At 38.8% G+C, this 22,919-nt stretch overlaps 1 protein-coding gene across 2 annotated transcripts in view; it reads left to right on the forward strand.

Annotated features, from left to right (window-relative positions):
* LOC109959527 (seizure protein 6) overlaps window positions 1-22,919 on the forward strand; it is an 87,649-nt gene that overhangs the window by 47,024 nt on the left and 17,706 nt on the right. For both annotated transcript variants that reach the window (XM_020598975.1, XM_020598974.1), the window contains exons 4-5: window positions 10,422-10,614; window positions 22,109-22,294. In XM_020598975.1, coding sequence (XP_020454631.1) covers window positions 10,422-10,614; window positions 22,109-22,294 — 379 coding nt within the window. The remainder of the gene's footprint in view (window positions 1-10,421; window positions 10,615-22,108; window positions 22,295-22,919) is intronic.

The raw sequence follows: 22,919 nt of genomic DNA on the forward strand, positions 1-22,919 counted from the left end.
TTTAGCTGTTACAGTGTTTGCTGTTTTTGTGTGGGTTAAGGGAGATCGGCAGCAAATTGCTGGGCTCAGTGGGTGGACAGGGGGCACTAAGTGACAGGGTCTGTCTCAGGTTGAATGTTTGGTTGGTAAGTCTTCACAAAAGGTTATAAAAATTAACTGTCGGTGTGTGTGTGTGTGTGTGTGTGTGTGTGTGTGTGTGTGTGTGTGTGTGTGTGTGTGCGTTCCTTGGTATTTGCAATTCCTCAAACGCCTCATTTACCACTGGAGACTTTAAAATGTGTGAGCTTTGTCTTGCTGTCTCTGGAGGGCTAAGATAAGTCTTGACAGAGTATATGTTTGAGTGTGTGTTTTTCTGTGAAAGCTTCCTTTGGGTAACTCAAGTAAATCTTGAACCATTTATAAGCACAGGCACACTCACCTGCACATGTGCATGTGCATGCACGTAGACATTTCACCACATTTGACATATAAGCTTTCAACTTTCATAGCCCCTCCAGAGCATTTGGCAGAACATTTCTTCGGAGGGTGGAAAAACTGCAAGGCTATAAAGGAAAAACATATAGACATACATCTACCAGGCCTAAATAAGAAACTGGGAGAAGCCATGTGTTTCAGCAGCACCACCATGTGAACAGATGGGGCCACTGTTTCCCTCCCTCCTACAGCTAAACAGATAACAATCTGATGGCAAACTATGCAGACAGCTGCTTGGCAAGGCTGAAGAGAATGAGAAGCCACGGTCTCTGTTCCTGGCAAAAAGATAAACTGACTGAAGATGGAAAGATAGAAATTGAAGTCAAGCATGTGTCATACTTTCTCATCAGCAGTGTGTGAAGCTCCTCTGCCTGGAGGCTATCCAGGTCTCAAGGTTTTAAAGGAATGAAGGAGATCACAAAGTTGACTTGTGGAATAGCAGCGTGTGCAGAAAGTGTTATGCAAGCAGCAAAGATTTTACCTCACATTTTGAGTGGTTTTACACTTGGATGATATTCAGTGCTCAACCATTTATAATCGATAACCTCCTGACTGATTTTGTATTTCATTTTTTAAGTAATGTGCTGTAGCACAATGGAATGCATTCATTTGATAGGACCTATTCAACACATGGAGACACACATGCACCCAGAACAAATGCAGAATTAAAATTTTAGTGTTGCAGCAATGCAACTGTAATTTTAAACAACACCTTTATGAGATTCAATGTTTCATACTCCATGATTTACTCTGGTCAGATTTTAAAGAGTTTGTTGATTTGTAGCTATCGATTTTGGAGATTTTCTTAGTATTCACTTTGATCATTTGGGTTTTGATGCCACTTACCGTGCCAAACATTAACACAGAGAAAATACTTATGCTCTACACTTGAGAGCAGATGAGCTGTAGGAGGGACATTAGAGTTGAAGTGCATGTTCTTGTTTTGGCACCTGGCCTCCATTATGGAAGGGAGTCATCATTAGAGCAAGCAGACCAGCAATTTGCAAGGGCGCAGGAGGGAAATTAAGTGAGAGGAAAAGTCTGAAGGACAGATGCAGTGACTATACTATAAATATTCATGTTGGTGTAGTGTTCCTTCGGTAATATTAATATTATTGTATTATTTTATCATGAAATGTGATCTACATCTAAGACACAGTGTGTTTAAGCTATTAACAAACAAACAATTATAACCTTTTTTTTTATTGACCACATCAGCTGTGCTGGAGGAAAAGATAAATGAAACTTAAGGTAACATTTTTTGGCAGCAATAATCTCAAATAAATGCTTCTGGTACTGTAGCTGCACAATGTTCTGAAAGAGTTTGGGATCATTCTTCCTTACAGGGTTGCTTCAGATTAACCATATTCATAGGATGTTTTGTGTGAACAGCTTCGTAGAAGACTCACTTCAATATTTATGGTCATTTTCCTTTTGAATAACTCAACTTGAGGTTCAGCTGAGTGACAACCACTAAGACATCATCCTGTAAGATACCTTGATATACTTGGGAATTCATTTCCCCCTCCATGATGACAACTGTCCAGGCCCAGAGGCAGCAAAACAGCCAATGTCTGTCACCACAGCACCAAGTGGTCTTTTTGAGATTAGTGTGGAACACTAGCCTAAACTAAAATCATGGTTCACAGCAGCAGATGAGTCTTGTGAATTGTAAACTCAAAATGTTTGAGTGTTTTTTAAAAGACAAAGTAGCTGCCACTCAAAGCTTCATCTGATTTCGAAGCGTTGACTCAAATGAGCTCTTTTTGATGTCATTAACCTAGATATTCACATATATGCCTTCGTACATAGTGAATGCTTTAATGATGCATTCAATGAGAAATATGCAATGATATGTATGTAATTAGTAAAAACAGATTGCATTTGTTCATAGTTGTAACTTGTAACTGACCATGTTTTAGACAAAAGTATACATTCATGTAGATGATTCTAAAATGTTTCACTTACTTTCTTGCCTTTGAATTAGGCAGACAGTGTCTGTCATCTACAGCACTCAGAGGCCCCCATGATTACCACCAGCATTTATAAATATCACAGAGATTGGTGGGGAATAAATAAGCAAGATCAGACCTCTGCTGAATTTAGTCAATACATTTTCAGCAGTCTGGCAGCTTGCAGGATGAAAAATGTATCAGGGGAATTTATTGCCCTCAGCCTGACTGTTCAACCCCTCTGCTACAGCTTACAGTATATAATCCATTGCCCCATCTGGTCACTCTGGCCACATTACAATTTCTTTTCAGAATAATTGCACAAATATTAGGAGGTTGATATAACTCCAACTTTCAGCACAGTGATAAACTAATAGTCTAATAAACACCAAAAGTCTTTTCAAAAAGATGTTGTAATTTAGTACTTAGTAATTATTAATAAAATATGTGCAGGGTGTATGATCAGAGCTCAAACTATCAGATGTAAGTTAGAAAAATGTGGATTTTTGTCTGAGACTCTCATGTTTTAAATAAGGTTATTATGGTGAATAGCTTCAGAGTCAGAGCAGGTTCCTGTACTGCAGGAGAAAAGACTTTTCAGACTACTTTTCACTCAGTTTTTGTATCTTTTGACACTACAGAGACATAAAATATAAAGATCCACTCTTAGCATTCACTCAAGGGGGTTTGAGTGGGATAAATGATTATATGTAAAGATAAACATTTCATTTAAATAAGACCTGGCACAGAAAGTTTTATTTTATGACCATGTCAGAACTGCAGTATTAATTTGTGTGATTTAAGTGTGAATTAGCCTTGATGGGATAGAAATTCTATAACTGCATGTGGGTGTGCCAGTTTTATTCCTACTCTGTATAACTACAACCAGTGAATTGGTGATATTGTCATGAACTAAGCCTTTCTCCTGTCTCCACCTAGTGTTTTCCATTTGGCATTCTACCTTAGCCCCTGTCCTTGACCTAGTTTTCCCAGGCTTGCTACCTGATCCACCCAACTTCATTCACACTCACCTGTATTCCATCTGTAACCCACCAGTAAGCACGAAAACCAACTCTCCACATTTATTGATTGGCAGATTGTTGTCAATGAACTTGTCTCTCATCACATTTCAGCATTTGTTCCAGTTTTGCCTTATTTTCTCCATTGGATTCTGACTCTATGTCTTCCCTGCTGGATTCCTTAATGATATGAACTTCATTCTCTGGACTTCTGATTGGTAACATTTCCCAGGTTTCCCATTTTGCCTGTGCACAGACTGTACCTGTGTCGACCTATTTTCCTGTATTCATGCCAGATTAGTTATTAAAGCTTTGTTTTCTTGCCTTCATGTCCTAGCTGGTCATCCTCCTTAGAACTGTGACAGATATTTTAACCACATCTTATTTCTCTCTTCTATATTCATCTACTTCTTTTCTCCCGTCACTTTCACAATAAGTTTTTAGTAGAGGACAGATGGAGGGTTTCCAGAATTGGGCTGTGGCATTAAAACGCTTAAATCTGTTGTGCAGCTTTTCTTATTTGATCAAATGAATCTGCTGGGTTAGCTAGCTATCAGCTCTTTCCAGGCCATCTGTCCCTCTCTGATTTCTTTGTTTCCTCTGCTCTACCTGCTTGAGTCTCAAGGAGCTGCCATCTGAGGCTCTGCACAGGTTGTCCCAGCTCTGTTTCATGGAGGCTACATCCTGCACTCGTGCTAAAAGGGAACATATTTTTGGAAAGGACTGAGAGTAGTTGATGTGTTTCAGGGGTTAGGAGCTCAGACATGACTAATTTCTTCCACTGACACCAAGGTTGATTGGAGATGTTTTTCTATTTTCTAACAGGCTTAAAGCAGCATCATACTGTTCTGGGTCAGTACTGTACTGTATATCACACCTCTCTTCAAACCCTATGCTACTGCCAGTTATCTTTTTGTCCAGCTCCTCTACCCTGTCTCAATCAGTTTCAATGTCTGAACCTGGGAATAAATTAACAATTTAATTGCTTTTTCTAATTAATACCTTTAATTTTATTCTCATGATTATGTTGGCTAAAACAAGAAAGAGTCAAATATTAAGAACAATTTCAGTAATATAACACGGTAAAAACAATATATTAAAAAGCTGGAAGTAGACCTGTATAGTTACAGTTTTACAGTAATTGTAAGGATTGAGATGTTACAGAGCATGCCAAGTGTTTAAAGCTAACCCCAACTTGAGGGTTAACGATTGGTATTTGATGCTGCCTCTGCAACTACGCTCCTCTGACTCCAATCAATAGTCATGTTAATAAGCAGCACCAATACTTGATACACTGCCTCCTCTCAGTGCTGGGTGAATTGCTGTATTGATCTTTGCACTCTCAGTTTAATTCCAGTATTTCTTACAAAAGAAGCAAAATGCATATGGCATTGACCCGAGGTCTGAGTGGGGCTGATGAGGAAGGGAATTAGGTTTGTTTTGTTGCTGTTCAGTAACCGCTGCCACTCTCATTGGGTGAAAGGGCCACAAGAAAGAGTTATGAAGCTTCCACCAAAAGCAAGACTTGACTTTCTTTTAGAGTTCCCCTAATATATAATGATCCCCCTAATCCTTCCTCCTCACCTCTGACATACTCAAAGGGTTGTTTTAAAAAATGCACGTTTTAGCTATTCTGCAACTCGGGTCTCCAGCAGCACAAACGACACAGCACGTAGCAGGTATGTCACAGAGAAACTGAGCCTGACTGAGTAATGGGGGCCAAGGCAGGCTTTCTGCCTTTAATCAAGTTTAGATGAGGCAGAAGGAAGCCTTCATCATGCTGTGCCTTGGGGGAGTAAGGCAGGACAAAAAGAAGGCCAGTTTGATCTTGATGAGCTTTTTAGGGTGTCAGGGCTTTGCTGAGATGAGTTTTCATGGGGCCTAGCTATCCTGAGTGGAATGCTTTCAGGTGACACTAATTGCTCCTCCACCCAGCTAGCTGTCATAAAGGGTGAAGACTGTCTGCCATGAAGCTATGTTCTCTCCAGCTCTTTCAGCGTCATGATAAGGACGAGAGAATAAAGATGCATGCGAGAAAATATGACGAGTAATCAGCAATGCATGAATTTAAATCTATGCAAAAATGCACACCGCAGCAAATAAACTGAGATGTCAAGGCCCAAGAGGCAGCTCAGAAAGTGAGGCTGATTTATCAGAGTGCATGAATCTCATCTCATGAAAGTGTTTCAAATGCAGAGGGCCTTAGTGTCTGCTTTACTAAGAAAAAATAATGAAAGATCATGTTTGAGATGATGGTCACAATATTGTGATGAGATTTCATGATCTCAGGAGCATAAAATGGACCATCTTAAATGTGACATTAGTGACAATGAGTATGTTGTATTCAGCGACTGGCTCCGACACATTCTCATTAACATTCAGCTTTTCCTGATTAGTGAGGGTACATTGTTTTAGACAGCGAGGAAAACAGGAAATGGCCTTGACTGTTTTATTTAGAGGGGAATGTTTAATTAAGATAGCATTTTTCATATAATGAGTACTGAAATAACACTCTTTTTGTATGGATTTATCAGGACTACACAAAAACACCAACTGGATGTGGTCTACCAAGATTATTCAAATGTGAGCCTTAGATACGGGGATATGGGGCGATGAGGTAGGTAACCTACCAGTGTGCTCCTCTGTATAAGCCAGTGAGTTTTATCATAGTAATGATGACACTGCAGCTGCTGAGTCCAATAGCATGATTTATTGCCCCCAGCAGCAGGGTCATTTAATTTCTATGTATAGTGGGATCATTTTGGTTGCATACTGCTCATTCTGTATCTGCAATGACTCCTGTGAGTCAGTGTAAATGTTCATTGCAGAGTACCACCAGATGTTTTCAACAGTAAATTATCTATGAGAGCCAACCTCTGTGGACAGTTAACTTGTACAGTGTGCTTATAGAAGGAATAATAAATGAGTGAGTAAAGATTACGTCACATATAAAAAGGTCTAAACCGTTTGACAAATTATTTCTTTCAAAGCACAATAAACTTTTTTTCTTGTGCAAAAAGCATGTAGAGATTTTGTTTAGTAGACAGTAGCTCTCTAATTGCACAGCACAGATGATTTATTTCTTACAGTATGTGGGACTAACTTTCAGACTGTGAGTCATTGCTGGGGTCACAGATCTAAAGCCATGCCAGGCTGCTTTCAGTTTGGATGTGATAAGATGGATCTTCACCTCTGCTCTCTGTTCACTCTCCTAATTTAATACCGCAGCACACTGGAAGCTCCCATTCTACAAAGGTCATGGAAAAAGCAGAAAGATCGAGGTTTTCAATCCTGCAAATATTTATATTCTGAGTGCAGTTTTAGGTCTGTCAATTGCACTGCGGCCTTGCAGGATGGTCTGTTCATTACAGTTCTTTGATTGAAAGACCATGGCTGGAGGAGACAGATGACCCTCTATGCTCTAGTCCTCACATTTTGACTGGGCTCAGGAAATTTTGGAATAATATTGGAACATTGGTTGAGGACAAAGGAATGCTTGAAATGAAAGAGCACCTACACAGAGGACAGTCTGTTCTTGCATGATTTAGTCATTTCTTTTTATAAGTGGGTTAAAAAAGACACTAAACAATCAAATGGGGGTTTTTTGGGGGGAGGGGGGTGTAACACTTTATAACACGATACACAAAGTGATTAATTCTTAAAGAACAAGTGAAAAATGAATTAGAAATCCACTGATAATTAACAGATTGTTGATGTGTGATGTGTAATTCCTGGAAAAGGACTACATAAATCTGCAGGTAATGATTAGTTCAATATTATAAGTATCATATGTATTTGTGAAGTGAAGTAACAACCACTTTCTTAATCAGTATTTTCCAATTAACTCAGAGAGCAGTGATAAAGAGTCATTCATTACTTATTAATTATTAGCTAATCAGTAAAGTAATATATCACACTGAATAAATAAATATTTAAATATTTTCCTCATTACTGCATGGTTTCAGTAGCTAGTCAGTTTTAATGGAGAATTTACAATTGGCTAAAAAAATAAACAAACAAAACTGAAACACTGTATATATGGCATCCTCTAGTACTGTTGTGGTTGGTGCATAGGTGCGCATGGTCAGCCACGTCCCTGGTCCCACAAATGTGTCTGCTGAGGCATAGAATCTGTTGTCCCCTGACACGGCCAATGATTCATAATTAAGGCAGGACAGCTGTTGCTGGCTGTGCTGACAGGTCCCAGGGTGCATGACAGATGATAGGGCCCTTTGGGGCCAAACTATCAGTCCAAATGTCCACTGTCCACTCTCCGCTCTGTCCTTCACAAGCCTCGCTGATATATGTAAACCAAAGCCAGAGTTGACCTCACTGAATATGATTATAAGTTGTTGCAGTGTCACGGACAGCGTACCATATGGAGATGGGCACAATATCCTAAACACCTGGATGATCAGGTGTTTACTAAATAAAGACAGTACTGCTCTTTTTAAACATGTAGTTTGTAGTTAGCTGGTGTATTTCATGGTGTGGTTGTGGTGCTTTTGTACATTAAAAAAAGACTGTGGTGTACTACAGTGGCTTTTCACCAGTTTCACAGTTTGAGCATGATGATTTGTAGCCTGATGTTTTCTGGAAAGATGACTGTAATGTCACTGGACAATAATTTGAAAGACAAAGAATTATACAAATTATAAACTCTGGTCTGTTTTTTTTACTTTTTGAAATTCTGTTTTGCTTGTTTGTTTGAACATGTTTCAAGTTTAAGTTACATTTTACAGTCAATCACTATACAGTGAACATAATTTAGAGGTGAGTCTTCACAGTCTAAATTTGCCAGACAGGTTATCATGGTTAGAGAAATTGCAATTCCTTATTCTTTGAATAGATGGGTATGAATATTAAATTGAAGGAGAATTACTTTGCTGTGTTGTAGAGTGAATTATGACATTGTAAGATGAGCAAGTAGCCCAAGCAAAACATCCAAGCCCTCCTTATTAACTAAGAGACAAAAAGGCAGAAATGAAAAAAGAATAGTGTCTGAGCCTTTGTCATTGCTGTTGCCCTTGAGAAAAAAAAGAAACTGGAATTCTTGTGACACTCCTTTATTACTTACTGTGATAAAAGATTTTTGCGTCTCCTACAACACAACAATACAGCATGTAAGCTACATAGTTTTTGTTTTAAAGATATAAAGAGATTACTTAGTCACACAAAAACGCACAAACCATAAACAACACTTGAGTCTGCGAGCTGCTGTTTGACTGCAATGTTTTCTTGGTTTGTTTGAAAACCTTCAGAGTGATGTTGTGTTTAATTCTTGTCATGATAAAAATCAAATCAATCAAAGTGGCTGACCTTACGGATAATTCCGCAAAAAGTCACCTCTAAGCTCCGTCTCAGAATGTCCATTAGCTTCTCTTATTGTCGCCTCTCCTTTGACTGAGTGACAGTTAGTCAACGTGACTAAATTCATTTCGCTGCCACTTTTGTGCAGTGTGCTCATCCTGCCCACTGCCTCAGCTTTTCCAGGCTGATGCACTAACACTCTTGCACACACATTACCTCAGGGACACCAGCGTATGGAGGACAGCCTTTTTTCTACCTCATGTCATATCTGAGGCCTGAGCCTGCTCCCTATGACAGCATTAGCTTTCAGATCATGACATGAATTATACCGCTAGCTTAAACAGATGTGGTTGAATTAGCTGTGATGGTGCATTTGTCTTTCAAGACAGGAGCTGGATCCATTTTAGATCAAGTTGCAAGATTTATTAGGCATTGAGCAGTGGCACAGGTGTATAATGTATTGCTTTAATTCCTTTATTTGTATTAGAAAAGATCAATGAACAAAATTGTTAGCTTTTCATTAGCAAACGTAACCTGGATAATCTCGGTTTAGCTATTTGAATGTCTTTCTTTGAAATTTAATTCTAAAAGTTATCTTTCGGGTATTACTCTGATTTACTGAAAGCTTGTTTGTTGTCCCACCGAGTTCAATTACAATCAAACCAATTCAATAAATTGGACTTATTTGGACTACATAGGAAGATTCAGTCCTGGATTAAATTTAATAAAGTCCCTAACACTCTTCAATAGTGCCTTGTAAAAACAAGTGAAGGTGAAAGCTTTTTATTTTTATCATACAGAATAATAATGACTTGCTGTTGGATTAACACACTTCTTTTGTGGTTCTGTGGGGAATTAATCAGAGTTAGTTCCAAAATATGCCAGTATTCCATTCTCCAAGCAAACTACATGCAATCCTCCTGAGGTTTCTTCAACAGATTTAGCTGCAGATGCTGTTCAAACCTGTTGAAGACATAAAACACTTCTGTCAGAGAACCTTAAGGGCACAAGCAGAATACAAAAGCAGTATGAGTCAACAATGCAAGAAACAATGAATGACCAGACAGATTCTGCAGCTACCTATAAAGATGTCTACAGTTCAGGGGCGAATTAATCAAACACATTCTTGTTTGACTGTGTTGGTAGAAAATACTGGTGACCCATTTTTTCAGAACAACATTATTAGACTAAACCTGGCTTTAAATGGAAACACAACTGTGTCCAGTGCTGAGCTAAGATTCCATCTAGTGTGAACTGAGACATCACAGTCAACAGTTAGTGTTTGTGTGCAATGTGATTTGTTTTGGTATTTTTCTTTACAGCATGTATGTAAGTATGTTGGTATATTGTTTACTTGCCCCTTGCTGTTGCCTTGCATGGGGATATGTACATGCATATTGAGAGCTGCTGTACCAGAGTCAAATTCCTCGTGTCCAACACACCTGGCCAATAAAGCTGATTCTGATGTAATGCTGGGGGTCAATGATGCTGGTTTTATTCTTAAGAAAAATACCTGCGATAAATCTTTGTGCAGTGTATTACTCTACAAAGCCCCTTTGTAAAGATTAACTTAGTGAACCATTTGCTTGCATGGCATCATACAGCACAGAGGTGCAGCCATGAAAACCAGAGTGTAATTGTATATATTGGTCTCTTTTTATATCAGGTGCTAAATGTGAGTGTGCTGGAGGGAGAACAGGTGACAGTGGAGGATACAGGTGGCAGAGAACCCTTCATCCTTGCCAATGAGTCGGTCTTGATAAGGGGCCTCGTTCTACGCAGCTGGAGCAACCAGATCTCCCTCCGATTTCGTAGTGACCAACAACACAACTCTGGATTTCTCCTGCTGCATTACAAAGGTGAGCCAGTACCACACTGACAAAGAAAAACAAAATGCGGCTCAGGACAAATTTGTAAAAACTGTCAGCGAAAGCAATGAGTTAACTACACAAAGCTAGCAAAGACATGCTAACAGTCTACCGTATACACATTTTCTGTTAAATATACAAAATAATGTATTCACGTCACTGTCGGCCTGTGGCGATACACCCATAGTGATGAGCAAGAAGTGGCAGAGGCGATGTTTATTCACTTCCAGTGGGTCTTCACTACTACTGTAGAAAGATGTGTGATGGTGTTAGGGGCTTTGCTGGCAGGTTATTATTTTTTTCCCATGTTAACTGAATTGGGTGAGAGGACAGAGCCACATTGCTGACATTGCAGCTAATTCCAGTAAATGGCTGTGGGTTGGAGGAAATGTGAGGCAAACATACACCAGATAACTTAAAGTGTGAACTCAAGATGCTTTGAATTGAAGTATATGGTGTGTTGCTTGCTATGCTTGCTAAGAAGATGTAAAAGAAAAAGCTCAGCTGGTTTGCTACCAAGATGGATCAGTTTTGGGTTTTTTTTGGTTTTATGGTCAAGTCATTTTATTTTTCATAGCACATTTAAAAACAGCTGTCAAACAAAAACATTTGGAAGAAAAAACCTATGCATTGCTGCCAGGCAGATAGGTTTTGGGGGATAGTTCTACTAAAAACTAATTTTGATAATGATAATGTTGCTTACGTCAGCTTTAAACTGCATTTAATGAACAGTACATCTCGTACCTCTCTCCACATAACCTCCTAGACTACATAGCAAAGGCAACAGAGATGTTAAGGACCACTCCATAGTGCAACAATTGCCAGTAACAGTATGAGCAGTTTATCAAACAACAAACACAAACTTGCAGAAATGTGACGTCTTCTCTGCGTTGCCTGCAGCCCAGTCACTGAAGTCCTCATTTTACCCCTAAACCAATGAGTGAAGTCCTCCTTTTACCTTTAAACCAGTGAGTGTGTTTGCACACTGTCGTGATGGTTGGGCTCGTAACACTGTGTCGACATGCTTCGAACCACCTGCGACACTTCTTGTTTGAAGCACTGCTTTGGGCCATGTATCCAAGTGGCCAAGTCACGTGATTGTTTCACATTGGTTTCATATTTTGGCAGTTTGCCGCTAGGGGCTGATGGAACATACAACTGCTGATCTTGAGTTAGTTGATTCAGTTGACAGTTACACTACCTGAACACCCAAATAAGAAATTGGGCTGATCATCAGTTCGTGATTCCTCTTACTTGTAGATTGTTAATGCAATAACAATCAGTGAAAATGGTCAGATGTTGTGGGGTTTTGTGTAAGGAAGAGAGAAATGTATTTGATATTTGGAGATGCTGATTTGGATGATAGAGGGAGCAAGAAAAAGAACAAGGCCACTTGCGCAAGAGCATTTTGAGCCTTTACAGCCCAGTTTAGTCAAATGTAACATTTGTAACCAACATCTGGCATTTCTTAACAACACATCATCAGTGTTAAGACACCTCTGTTCTAAGCAGAAGATTTAAACGATGGGCCTACAGCAGGGCAAAGAAAGAAAACACTCCCTCATCTACAATATAGCCCCGATCACAAGCACTCCCCATCAAACAATGTAGGCCAGCTTTCTACAAACACAATTTTGTTGAAAATGTACACCCATTTTGAACGTATATAAAAAAATAACTCCCTTCTTATATATGATGCATATCTATAAAGAAGATAAAAAAATAGAACATAAATAATATATATACAAGTTTTATTCTTGTCACACAATTTATTTCCACACAATGATATTGTGAAAATGACTTGTTTCAGCCTTTACTAACACACCGTGCTTGTAATACTAATAGCTGAGGCGTGAAGACGCAGACGTTTAACCAATCACAAGTGACTGCTCTGTGCGTACGCACACCCTCACCCCTTGCAGTCATGGAGCTTGATTTTAGTACTACCTCCTGAGGGGTGCCAAAACTGAGCTCCCAGAATGCACCTCCAAAGCAGGCTGAGGGCAGTTTAAACAAACACAGAAACTGTGACAAGCGTTAGTCGGTGCAACACGTTTTGGTAGGTTCCTATAATGGAAAAACCCCTTTACTGTGAGCATGCAAACAATTTAATTTGACACCAAGTTGTGACATTGATACAGTAGGCAAAACTGGCATTTCATTCAGAGGGGTTGCTAAGCATTGAAATCAGTGATATTATACACTTGAGTGGGTCTGGCTGAAATTTCCTAAGAATCCACTTGGGCCAGCCACTGTAGCTTAACTTGAGCAAATCCAATACAGATATAAGGCCAGGTCATCCTGCCAAGTATCTGCTCTTTGCGTGGGTTTAAAGGTGAGCTGGGTCATAGAGTGGTAATTTTCTGAAATAACCGTTAACTACCACTAGGGCTGGCAAAGCTAGATAGTATAAGCAGAGATAAAGGCTGGATTTTTAAACACACTGTGGCACATACATTAGGTGAAACTGCCAGCCACAGGAGCCTATCCTAAACAGATGCAATATGAGGCTGGCTCAAGACTCAGTATTTACTCTATGCATGGGTGAGGGTAGAAATTAACAACAGATTTAAAGTGTATTATGTCAGTTTTAAGGTACTTTATAGGTTAGGTGTTAGAGACTGGTGCCTATTATGGAGCCAAGAAGATTCACAGTATAGCAGCATGGCCTGATAGCACCTAGTAATAGCTTATTTAACACCATTTATCACAAATACTGGGCTTTCATAGGAGTGCTCATCTTGTTTTTGGAATATTCAGCTGTGCACTCATAACTTTGTTGATGTTCTAAGAGGAGCCTAAATTGTCATGCACAGTGTGTAGCATCTATTTTGGTGTAATGAGTTATAATTGTATAGCAGCACACTATTTTGAATTTTATACATGGAAGCAAGTATTGCAATGAATTCCACTAACCTTTGCTTAGAATAAATGTATAAATTAATGAAAGACATCAAATAACAACTACAAGCAAGCAAGCTATCAGGAGAAATAGTTACTTTATGTTGTTGGTGAAAATGATGGACCATAAATTTCTCCCTCTCTGTCACTTGTTTTGTGTGTGACATTGATCTTTCATGTCCGCAACGTCTGTTTATCTTAGCAATCACATAAAGTGGCCACCAATTACATGCCCCATCGATTTGAGTTGACAGTGGAAGCTGGTGGACAAAACATTCATTCCACCACATTACTGCGGTACTTTCATCAGCTCTAAAATGAAAGCAACCATCAAAACCCTGCCACTGACATGAGATAAATGAGCCCGTCGCTGCTGGATGTGTGAATATTGCTGTGTGGTCGGGCTGAATAATGACAAAGAGGGGTCATTACAGATCATGCAGGGTGATGCATTGATGGGAATGGATGGCAACATATAGTTGACATACTATATTACACTGTCAGGTGTTCTTTTCTCCTTCAGCAAAATTTCTTGTGTGAAAAGATTTCACAGATTTATTGATGCATGTAGATGGACACTTGGTGCTATTTATCCATTCATCCATGGCAGATTCACTATTAACTAACTTAATAGTTGCACTGTGTAACTAACGCTGAGGGGAGTTTGCGAGCCAACTCAGCGGGAGTGCTTGAGTGATGTCCGCTGTCATCCTGTTGATTGATACTTATTGCTACTGCTTAGTTTGTGACCTGTATGACATTTGCTCACACTGCTTTATAAGGATCATGAATAATCAAGTGTTTTCTTAGTTTTCATGAAACTATTATATCCTGAATATGATGGAAACTGTGATAAACCCATAACCAGGACATTAGGCATATATGTGGAAAGGTGCACCAATCATACATAATCAGTTGAAGTCGATATGTACTGATACTATTGGTGAAAGCTGAACTACTAAATTTAGTTTAATCAAGTGACATATGATTAATGCAGCTGAAATATGGATATAAAGCCAGATGATGATTCTCCTGGAATGTTAGAAACCAGGACAATGATTGAATCATACAGAGATAATAATAACCATGTGTTTTATATTCTGTACTGTAATGTGATTACAATCAGGATGAGACTTATACCAGTGACAATAGTAGGTATTTAAATACACCCACTGACAAAGCAGAATATGTGTTGTTGACACCACAGGTCAAAAGTTAAAAAGTGAAATCAAACTACAATAATAACATTTTTTCAATAGCACTTCTCAAAGCAAAGCACAATGTGCTTTACACGGTTCAGAAAAGGAGTACATTAATTAAACAGAATTTAAAAAAGCAATAAAAGGAAAGAAGCAACAGCGGCATTAGGAACATCATATGAAATATGGTTACACATTAAACAGTATGCTAGTATATGTTTTTAAAAGCCTTTTTAAAAAGATGAGTTTTGAGAAGTGATAAAAAAAGATCTCACTAATTCTGCAGGTCTTAGATGCTCAGGCAGGGAGTTCCAAAGTTGTGGAGCACTGTCTGCAAAAGCCCGTTCTCCTTTTGTCTTGAGCCAGGACTTAAGAACAGCCAGAAGGCTCCTGCCTGAGGATTTGAGACTGCACTTGGCTCGTAGGGGAGCAGAAGTTCAGCAGTATTGCTAGGAGCTAGAGCATGAAGTGCTTGAAAGGTAATCAGTAAAACCTTAAAATCAATTCTAGGGCTGACTGGTAGCCAGTGAAGAGAGACCAAGACTGGTCTGATATGATCTTGTCTTCTTGTATTTGTTAAAAGTCAAGCAGCTGTGATTTGTACCAGCTGAAGGAGTGAGATTGTGTTTTTGGCTCAACTCTGAACACAACCTGGATGTGATTAAAGCCATGTATGACCTTCTCAAGATCTGGCCAAGAGAGAAAATACCTTTTCTTTCCTTAGATGCTCCTCGGTTGATAAAAACATGACTAAATGACTTTGTAACTTGTTTATCAAACATGACGTTACTGTCAAACATGAGACCCTGATTTCTGGCTTCAGGGATCCAAGTAAGATGTATAATCCAAGTACCAGTAAAATGTTTTTTTAAAGTCTGTGTATACTTTGGATGGCCAAAGAAGATAAGCAAGCAAGCATAAACTTTATTGTCAAGTATCATCAAAAATACAAGGCCTTTGACTCCAGCCCAATGACCCCCGATGAGCACAACAATAAAAACAGAATAAATATAGAATATATACAAGTTAAAAAACATAAGTTAAAAGAAGAAACTGTCTCTGTGTCTGGTTGTTTTGGTGTACAGTGACCTGTAACACCGTCCAGAGGGAAGGAGTTCGAAGAGTTTGTGTTCAGGATGTGAGTGGTCTGCAGAAATCTTCTCTGCCCTCCTTTTGACCCATGAGGTGTACAGGTCCCCCATGGAGGGCAGGATGGCACCAATAATTTTTTTCTGCAGTCCTGACTGTCTACTGGAGTTTGTTCCTGTCCCGATTGGTTACTGAGCCATGTTGAATAATGTGTGTAGGAACGATATATCCCAGTAGCAGCAGCATATACAGTATACGTATCTTAAACAGAAGGGGCTCAAGTATGGAGCCTTGTGGAATACCACAGATCAGTGAGGCCACCAAGGAGGAGGCATCACTAATTACAAAAATAAATAAATAAATAAATACATTTGAATTGTCTATTGCATCAGCTGAAAGTAAAAGATCATTAGTAAGTTTTATGAGTGTGGTGTCTGTACTATGATAAGTGGAATCATGGTTAAACATTTTTAAAGGTGATGTCAGTATCATTAACTTACTTACTGCATTTGGCTATTAAAAAAAAGTCCCTTCAGGATGCAATGGATGTGTGATCTAGAACATCTAGATGGCTGGAACGGGCACCATAACCATTCAGCGATTGGGGTGCCCCAGAATATTTGATTTCATTCTCAGTACATTTGGTTTGTTTTGTCCAAAAAGGGCTTCATCTTAGCAGAAACTCAGCACAGCAATTCCAAATAATTTTCTGCTAAATCTTGGTGTGTCTAATTCTACAGGGAATATTCATGAGCACTTTATCATATGAACCTCTATAACCTTATAAAACACTTCCACAAAGACACCTTTCTGAATTGTAATTATTGCCAGCAATAGTGGCATACAGTATAAAAACATTGGCTGTGAGTCTACAGCCTGTTTGGTTTGGAAGCTGATAGGACAAATTAGGTTACACTAATGAAAAAAAATGCAGTGAGCAGATTTCTTGAAGATTAGACACATTGGAGGCAAAAGATATTTCAATTTGTGTTTCTCTACTTGATAAGCAGAGTTTCACCTTGTCCTTTATAATGGGCTGTGAGAAATGTGATTGGACAAGCGTGGAAAAAGGAGACAGAACTGTGGAGAGATGGATCTCAAGCTCTGAGTAATTAATATCTGCTGCAGTGTTGGCTCTGCCTGTGATGTCAGACTGATGGATGCCACTATAACATCAGCAGTGGGCTTGATACTTGAAAGATGGTTATAAATGTGTTTTACTGTTTATATATAGCAAGTCGGAAGCAAGACTATGGAACTGGAGAGGGGTTATACTGTACATTAACCAATTTCTTTGTGCATCCTTATGCACACATAAGAACAGAGTATTAATGTCTCCACCAATAATGTCCTGAGACAGCCACTGCAGCTACAACTTATTTACATACAGTATGTGCATTCAACAAACAGCAACATGCTTTAGTGCATCTGGAGTGTAAACAACCTTACTGTATATGTACACAGTCAGTATTCTTTACTGGTGAAATAACACATTTATCAAAAAGAAAACAAACAAAACAAGTCCAGTAAACTAGTCCAGTAAATCCTACAGAACAGTCAAGGAATGCTATCGTTTATTTCAAAAGGAAAATCATTTGAATGCATGAGGAATGTGAATACTAATAATTAAAACTAACTTTGCGCATGCATGTGTGCACAGTGTAAAACCCATTATACTCCCAATTAGAAGGTGCTTCATTTTAAAATGAACATATATTATGGTGGAATTTAGCTACAGCCTCGTTTTATTCAGTTGACAATAATCATCATATCTGATCTCTTAAGTTAGCTTCAACTGCCAGTTCAGAAGTTCATGAAGCATATAGAGCCTAAACAATTGCATTGCTAATGGCAGTGATGTTTTACAGAGATTATTGATTTGCTGTGACTAATGAGCTGGTTTAACAAGTGAGGTGGCCACAGGACCTCCGCCACTGGCGGTGATCCACCATTTGCCACAGCTTCAGTTGCATTGATAAGATGCCGCCTCTAGTCCAAAGTTATTTCTCTTTAATAGACTTTATTGAGTAAATGGCCATTAAAATCGAGTTTTTAACCCACCCACATAAATATCAATAGGCCATACCATGGCAGAACATTGGTCTGGCTCTCTACAACTGAATCACTTTCTCAGAGACAACAGTATTGATCTTTGTGTAAAAGGTAATGCTTTGGAGAACGGCCAGGACGTGAGGCTTGGATTCAGTGTCACCCTCTCCCACAAGTCACCTGGTAATTGTAGGACCGCTGTCATATCAGTACATCAAAACAACAGCTAAACAGATATGACTATCAGCACATGAATATTCCTCCTCTTATTAAATATTATAATGACAATCAAACCGGGTTTTCATTATGTGTGTTCTGTTTCTTGCCACCCAATTTCATTATCTCCTGCCCTCACATTGCCAGGTTTGATTCCATTCCAGCTCTCTACCAGAGAGTATTCAGACAACACTTGAAATACAACAGTGCAACAGTTTATTAGACCTAAATTACCATCCATTTTAGTTGTTTGTCCAAATATGGTGGATAACTTGCTATTCCTGACTTGCTCACCTCATCTATTGTGCCCTAGTCAACAATATTTATCCATTATTGAACAGCATTCTCAATTTGAAGTACCCAGGCAAATGAAAAATGTGCATATAGCATAATAAAGCTCATTAACGTTACCAATGTGTGAATGAATGCAGGAGTTGCACCAAGTACCCTTTCAGGAAATGCTGACTTTCTTTAAATAATATCCCAAATTTGATCTTACAGACTTTTGACAGAGGGCTTAAAAATCTATTACTGAATCCAAAATACAGATTTATGGTTGCATAACACACACACACAACATTTGAATTTCAGATAGGTGGGAAAGTGCAGGGGAAGCAATATAAACAGAAATAATAAAGTGTGAGACAAATCAATTGCTAGTGCACAGATAAGAGAAAGTGAGAAGAAGAAGAAAAGTTAGGCAGGATGTGTTCATCCTGAAAGTCTGTTAACAAGTAGGCTACTGAGAAATCACAAAAATAAAGTGTAAAAAAACATTTAGGCCATACCCAGATTGGTTAAGCGTATATATTGGTTATGACAAGCTACATTGTCTATATGTATAAACAACTTTCTAACTTTAAAACCGTGCCATTTAAATCCCCAAGGCTAGTTTCCTTCCAATCTTTTAAAGGACACCTTTAAAATCATGTAATTAAATGAAAGTAACATTATGTTACTACAGCAGAGATATTTCATCATTTATTTCAGTAATATAATGTCTCATTGTTTTGACCGGTGATCCCCTCCTTCACCTAAAAGGTTCATTTTTAATGAGAGGAATAGAGGAACAGTGGGATGTTGCATTGCATCACCATTATAGCATTCACAATCATTACTGGCTTATTAGTAGCAAGGTAAATGTTTGACATGTTTTGAGTACACGTTTTCTCTTTCTGCAAAAGCTGACATTTGAGCTGAAATGCTAGTCCATATTCCTTTTTGTGAAATTGAAGGTTTACACAATATGACTATTTCCTCTCCTCTACAAGGAGACAATAACTAAAGACATAAGCTCCACATCTGTTTCCTGTGGCCCTACAGTACCATCAGCTAATCTTCCTGGCTGCCTGCACCGTGGATCTATTATTTGTAATGGCAAAACAATCAGACTTTATGGCCCAGCACCACATCTACTGGAATGGAGGCAGCACGTAATTTAATACTTCAGGAATTGGCTCTACAATTTTTGCCTCTAGCTCTCCCGCTGCATGCTCAATAGGGATGTAAATGCTGCTATGATAATGGCAATAACTAGGTTCATTGGAGCTAGTGATAAACTAGGAATTGAATGGATGACCCAGGGGCAGTGTACCTCGTCCCTGTGGCTCACTGATTTACTGCAAACGAAAGGCCCGTCTCATTATGGTGGAAACCACTGGCATGTATAAAAGAAAAACCTACAGTAAGTCAGTAGATTAAAACATAGTAGATGGGGACACTTTCATAAGACTTTATGGCCATTATGCATTTAGGGCTTTTTCCCCTGGGTTCAAGTTCAGAGGTTCACAGAATGACATTTAATTTTTATGAATATCCAATTTATCGTCAAGGTACTGTAAAGCTAAAAACATCACTAAAGTGCCGTTTTTCATCTACATTTGACTTGCTGGAATGAAAGTACTTCAAATCCAGCCTGCTGCGGAGTGCCTAATATTTTTTATTTGACCTCCATTTCCTGAACAACTGTGCGTGTCAAGACCTCCAAATTTGAATTAATTAAAGTATTTACATGTATGAACCAACCAGCCTGTCTACGGAAAATCACATTGGTCCTTTTTATGTGTGGCTGCAGCTCCAGGTCTAAAAGTATGGTGTCAGAAAGAAAGGTTTTTCTCGAGACAAAATTGGGTCAGACATGTTATAAACCACCTAAAATAATCCCTACTGTGCTGTGATATCACATTTTTATAGAAAATATTGAGTTTAAATAAGATGCTACCATTTCTTCTTCACTGAAAACTGCATACTGTGTAACAGTGACAGATGATGAATAGAATAGAAACAAGTTTTTTGTAGATAGGCTCACAATTATGGAGCTGAAAACTGCAGTAGCCTATATTTTAGTTCTGTAAACAGCATATAACCTTAATTATATTAACATAAGTAGATTGAGGAGTTTACACTACGTAGCCTGTGCCCAGTTATTATCATAATTGTTTTTTAAGACGGCAAATATGGTTTTAACACAAGCAGGTCTTCCAGCTACCCTCTTCATCACTGGTTTTTCCTTCTATTACCTCTTATTAAGGCTTTGAATACACTTCATTAAGCTGAAACATGATGTGTGACTTGTAAAGCTGGAGTAATGCTGCAGCCTTTAAAATGTTTCTGTTATTCTGGTGCTGAACAATCACGCTGTTATTGCAACACAAGCCATAGTGGGTCCAATTATGTTACTTGTTCCATTGTTCACACATTTTGAGAAGTTTAGAAGTTTTAGTCTGGTCATTAAAGTGCCTACACTAATGAGGTAGAACAGTATGGTTATTAGACATGAGGAGAAGGTTGTTTAATAGCTTGCATTACAGACTTGGTTAGCTTACTCCATTATCCATATGAGCTCCATTCCATCCTACACCATTTGTTTGAAAACAGGGACAAGACAACAATGCAAAGCAAGTCGAGGAACATTGATCTTACCCTGCTGGAAACACCACTGTTTGACAACCACTGCAGAGGCAATTCCTCTTCTAGATATCACATTACAGACCCACTAAGATGTTCAGCTGATCAGCAGCATTTCCATTTGTCAAAGTATTTGCAGTGGCTCTACACAGAACCACACAGTGATGTTAATTATTGTTGTGCTGCAAACATGTCTCTGTACATTTGCATAATGCGTGTACTGGTAAACTGCAATTAATTAAGAGCTGGAGTGTTTATAAACAAAGTTGAAAAGCATCCTTAATTGTGTGTGTATGTGAGAAACAGGAGGGCAGAGCAAGAGAGAGTTGAAATATTGTGCCCAATTTATTTTCACAAAAAAATGGAAAGAATAAAAAACCTGTTTGTGTTTTCCCCTTTTACATCAAAATGTGCATGGGGCGCTCGGCGGTGGTTTGGAGGAGTGACAACATGGTCAGTAATACAACAAAACAGCTGGAGTTATACAGAGGATTATGTTGTGGAGTTGGTTAACATTGTTGGCTGCTTGTTTTGGCCAGAATTGGACTTTGGTTCAGAATGAAACATTGAGCAAATAATGGATTGCAGTAGTTCTTACATTTTACATTGGAAATCTTCCCCAGGCTTCAGGACCGTGAATTAAAATTTAAAATTGTGTTACAAATGAAGTGAGAACTTACTGGTCTCTTTGCAAAGTATTTCATTATAAAAACGTAGTCTACATGTTATTATTTGTACTTTCATTAGAGGGCTAATAATTAGCAAATGAACTGTTTGGATTTAACTGAATTGCATTATAAAATTAATGTGGTCATTTTTAAATTGCGGGATGATTTTAAACTGTGGCATCTTGTGGACAGACAACTCTCTTTAATAGACATCACGTTGATAAGTGAAACATTAGCACACATTAGCAGTCCTCCTCTCTGGTAAGTCATTGAATATTCATTGCCTATCAAATACTGTAATGCATTTCAGTTTCATATGATTTTGGGTTTTACAGCCCACACAAATGCCCAAAATATCACATGAAATAAATATTTTTTCACTGACTTTTACTCGACTGATTGAACTGGCTTCATCGCTCTCTCTCTCTCTCCGTTTCTTTTTTGTTTCCTCCCTAGCCTTTGTGCTGAGCTGTACATTCCCCAAAGAGCCTGCTGGTGGAGAGGTTTCTGTGACGCACCTTCATGCTGGGGGAGAAGCTTACTTCAGTTGTTTCACTGGCTACAAGTTGCAAGGCCCAAATATGCTCACCTGTCGTAATGCCACCACACCTTACTGGAGTGGAAAGGAGCCCAGATGTGTAGGTAAGAAATACTGGTTCCTCGCAAGACACGTTAGCTCCTTAACACCAGGAGTAGTTCAGGGCAATGAGGCTGCCCCCTGATACACTGCAACAAAACATACATGTGTACATACACATTGGGAGCCGATGTACCAGAGTCAGATTCCTCGTTTGTCCGACACACCTGGCCAATACAACAGATTCTGATACCTGTTGAAATTTTTTTAAGTCTTTTTATTTTTTCTCTGCTAACTTGTAATAGTTAACACTGACTGGCAGACTTGTAAAGCAAACTTACATTGCAATTAAATTGTCCAAATATATTGCAAGAAACTTTGTTAAACTGATATTGACCAAATTTAAAACCCTAAAAATTAAGATGTGCAACTTTTTAGCATCCTAAAATTTGCAGAGCTGTTTGCTCTTCAGCCTTCCTCTGAAATTCAACTGATTTTGAGTAATGAAAGCTTTCACCAGACTGCCTCTGACTGAGCTGATTACTTACACTCCAAGGCCAAATGAGTGTGTTTGCATGTGATTAGCAGCACGTGGAGTTATTGTTTGGAGCTGGGGCAAAACAAGGCCATTGGACCTGGCTGCCTTAATTATGGTCTACATAACCATTCTTCTCCTGCTGGTAGAGGCTC

Source organism: Monopterus albus, unplaced genomic scaffold (genome assembly GCF_001952655.1).
Source record: "Monopterus albus unplaced genomic scaffold, M_albus_1.0 scaffold39.1, whole genome shotgun sequence".
NCBI classification, from domain to species: domain Eukaryota; kingdom Metazoa; phylum Chordata; class Actinopteri; order Synbranchiformes; family Synbranchidae; genus Monopterus; species Monopterus albus.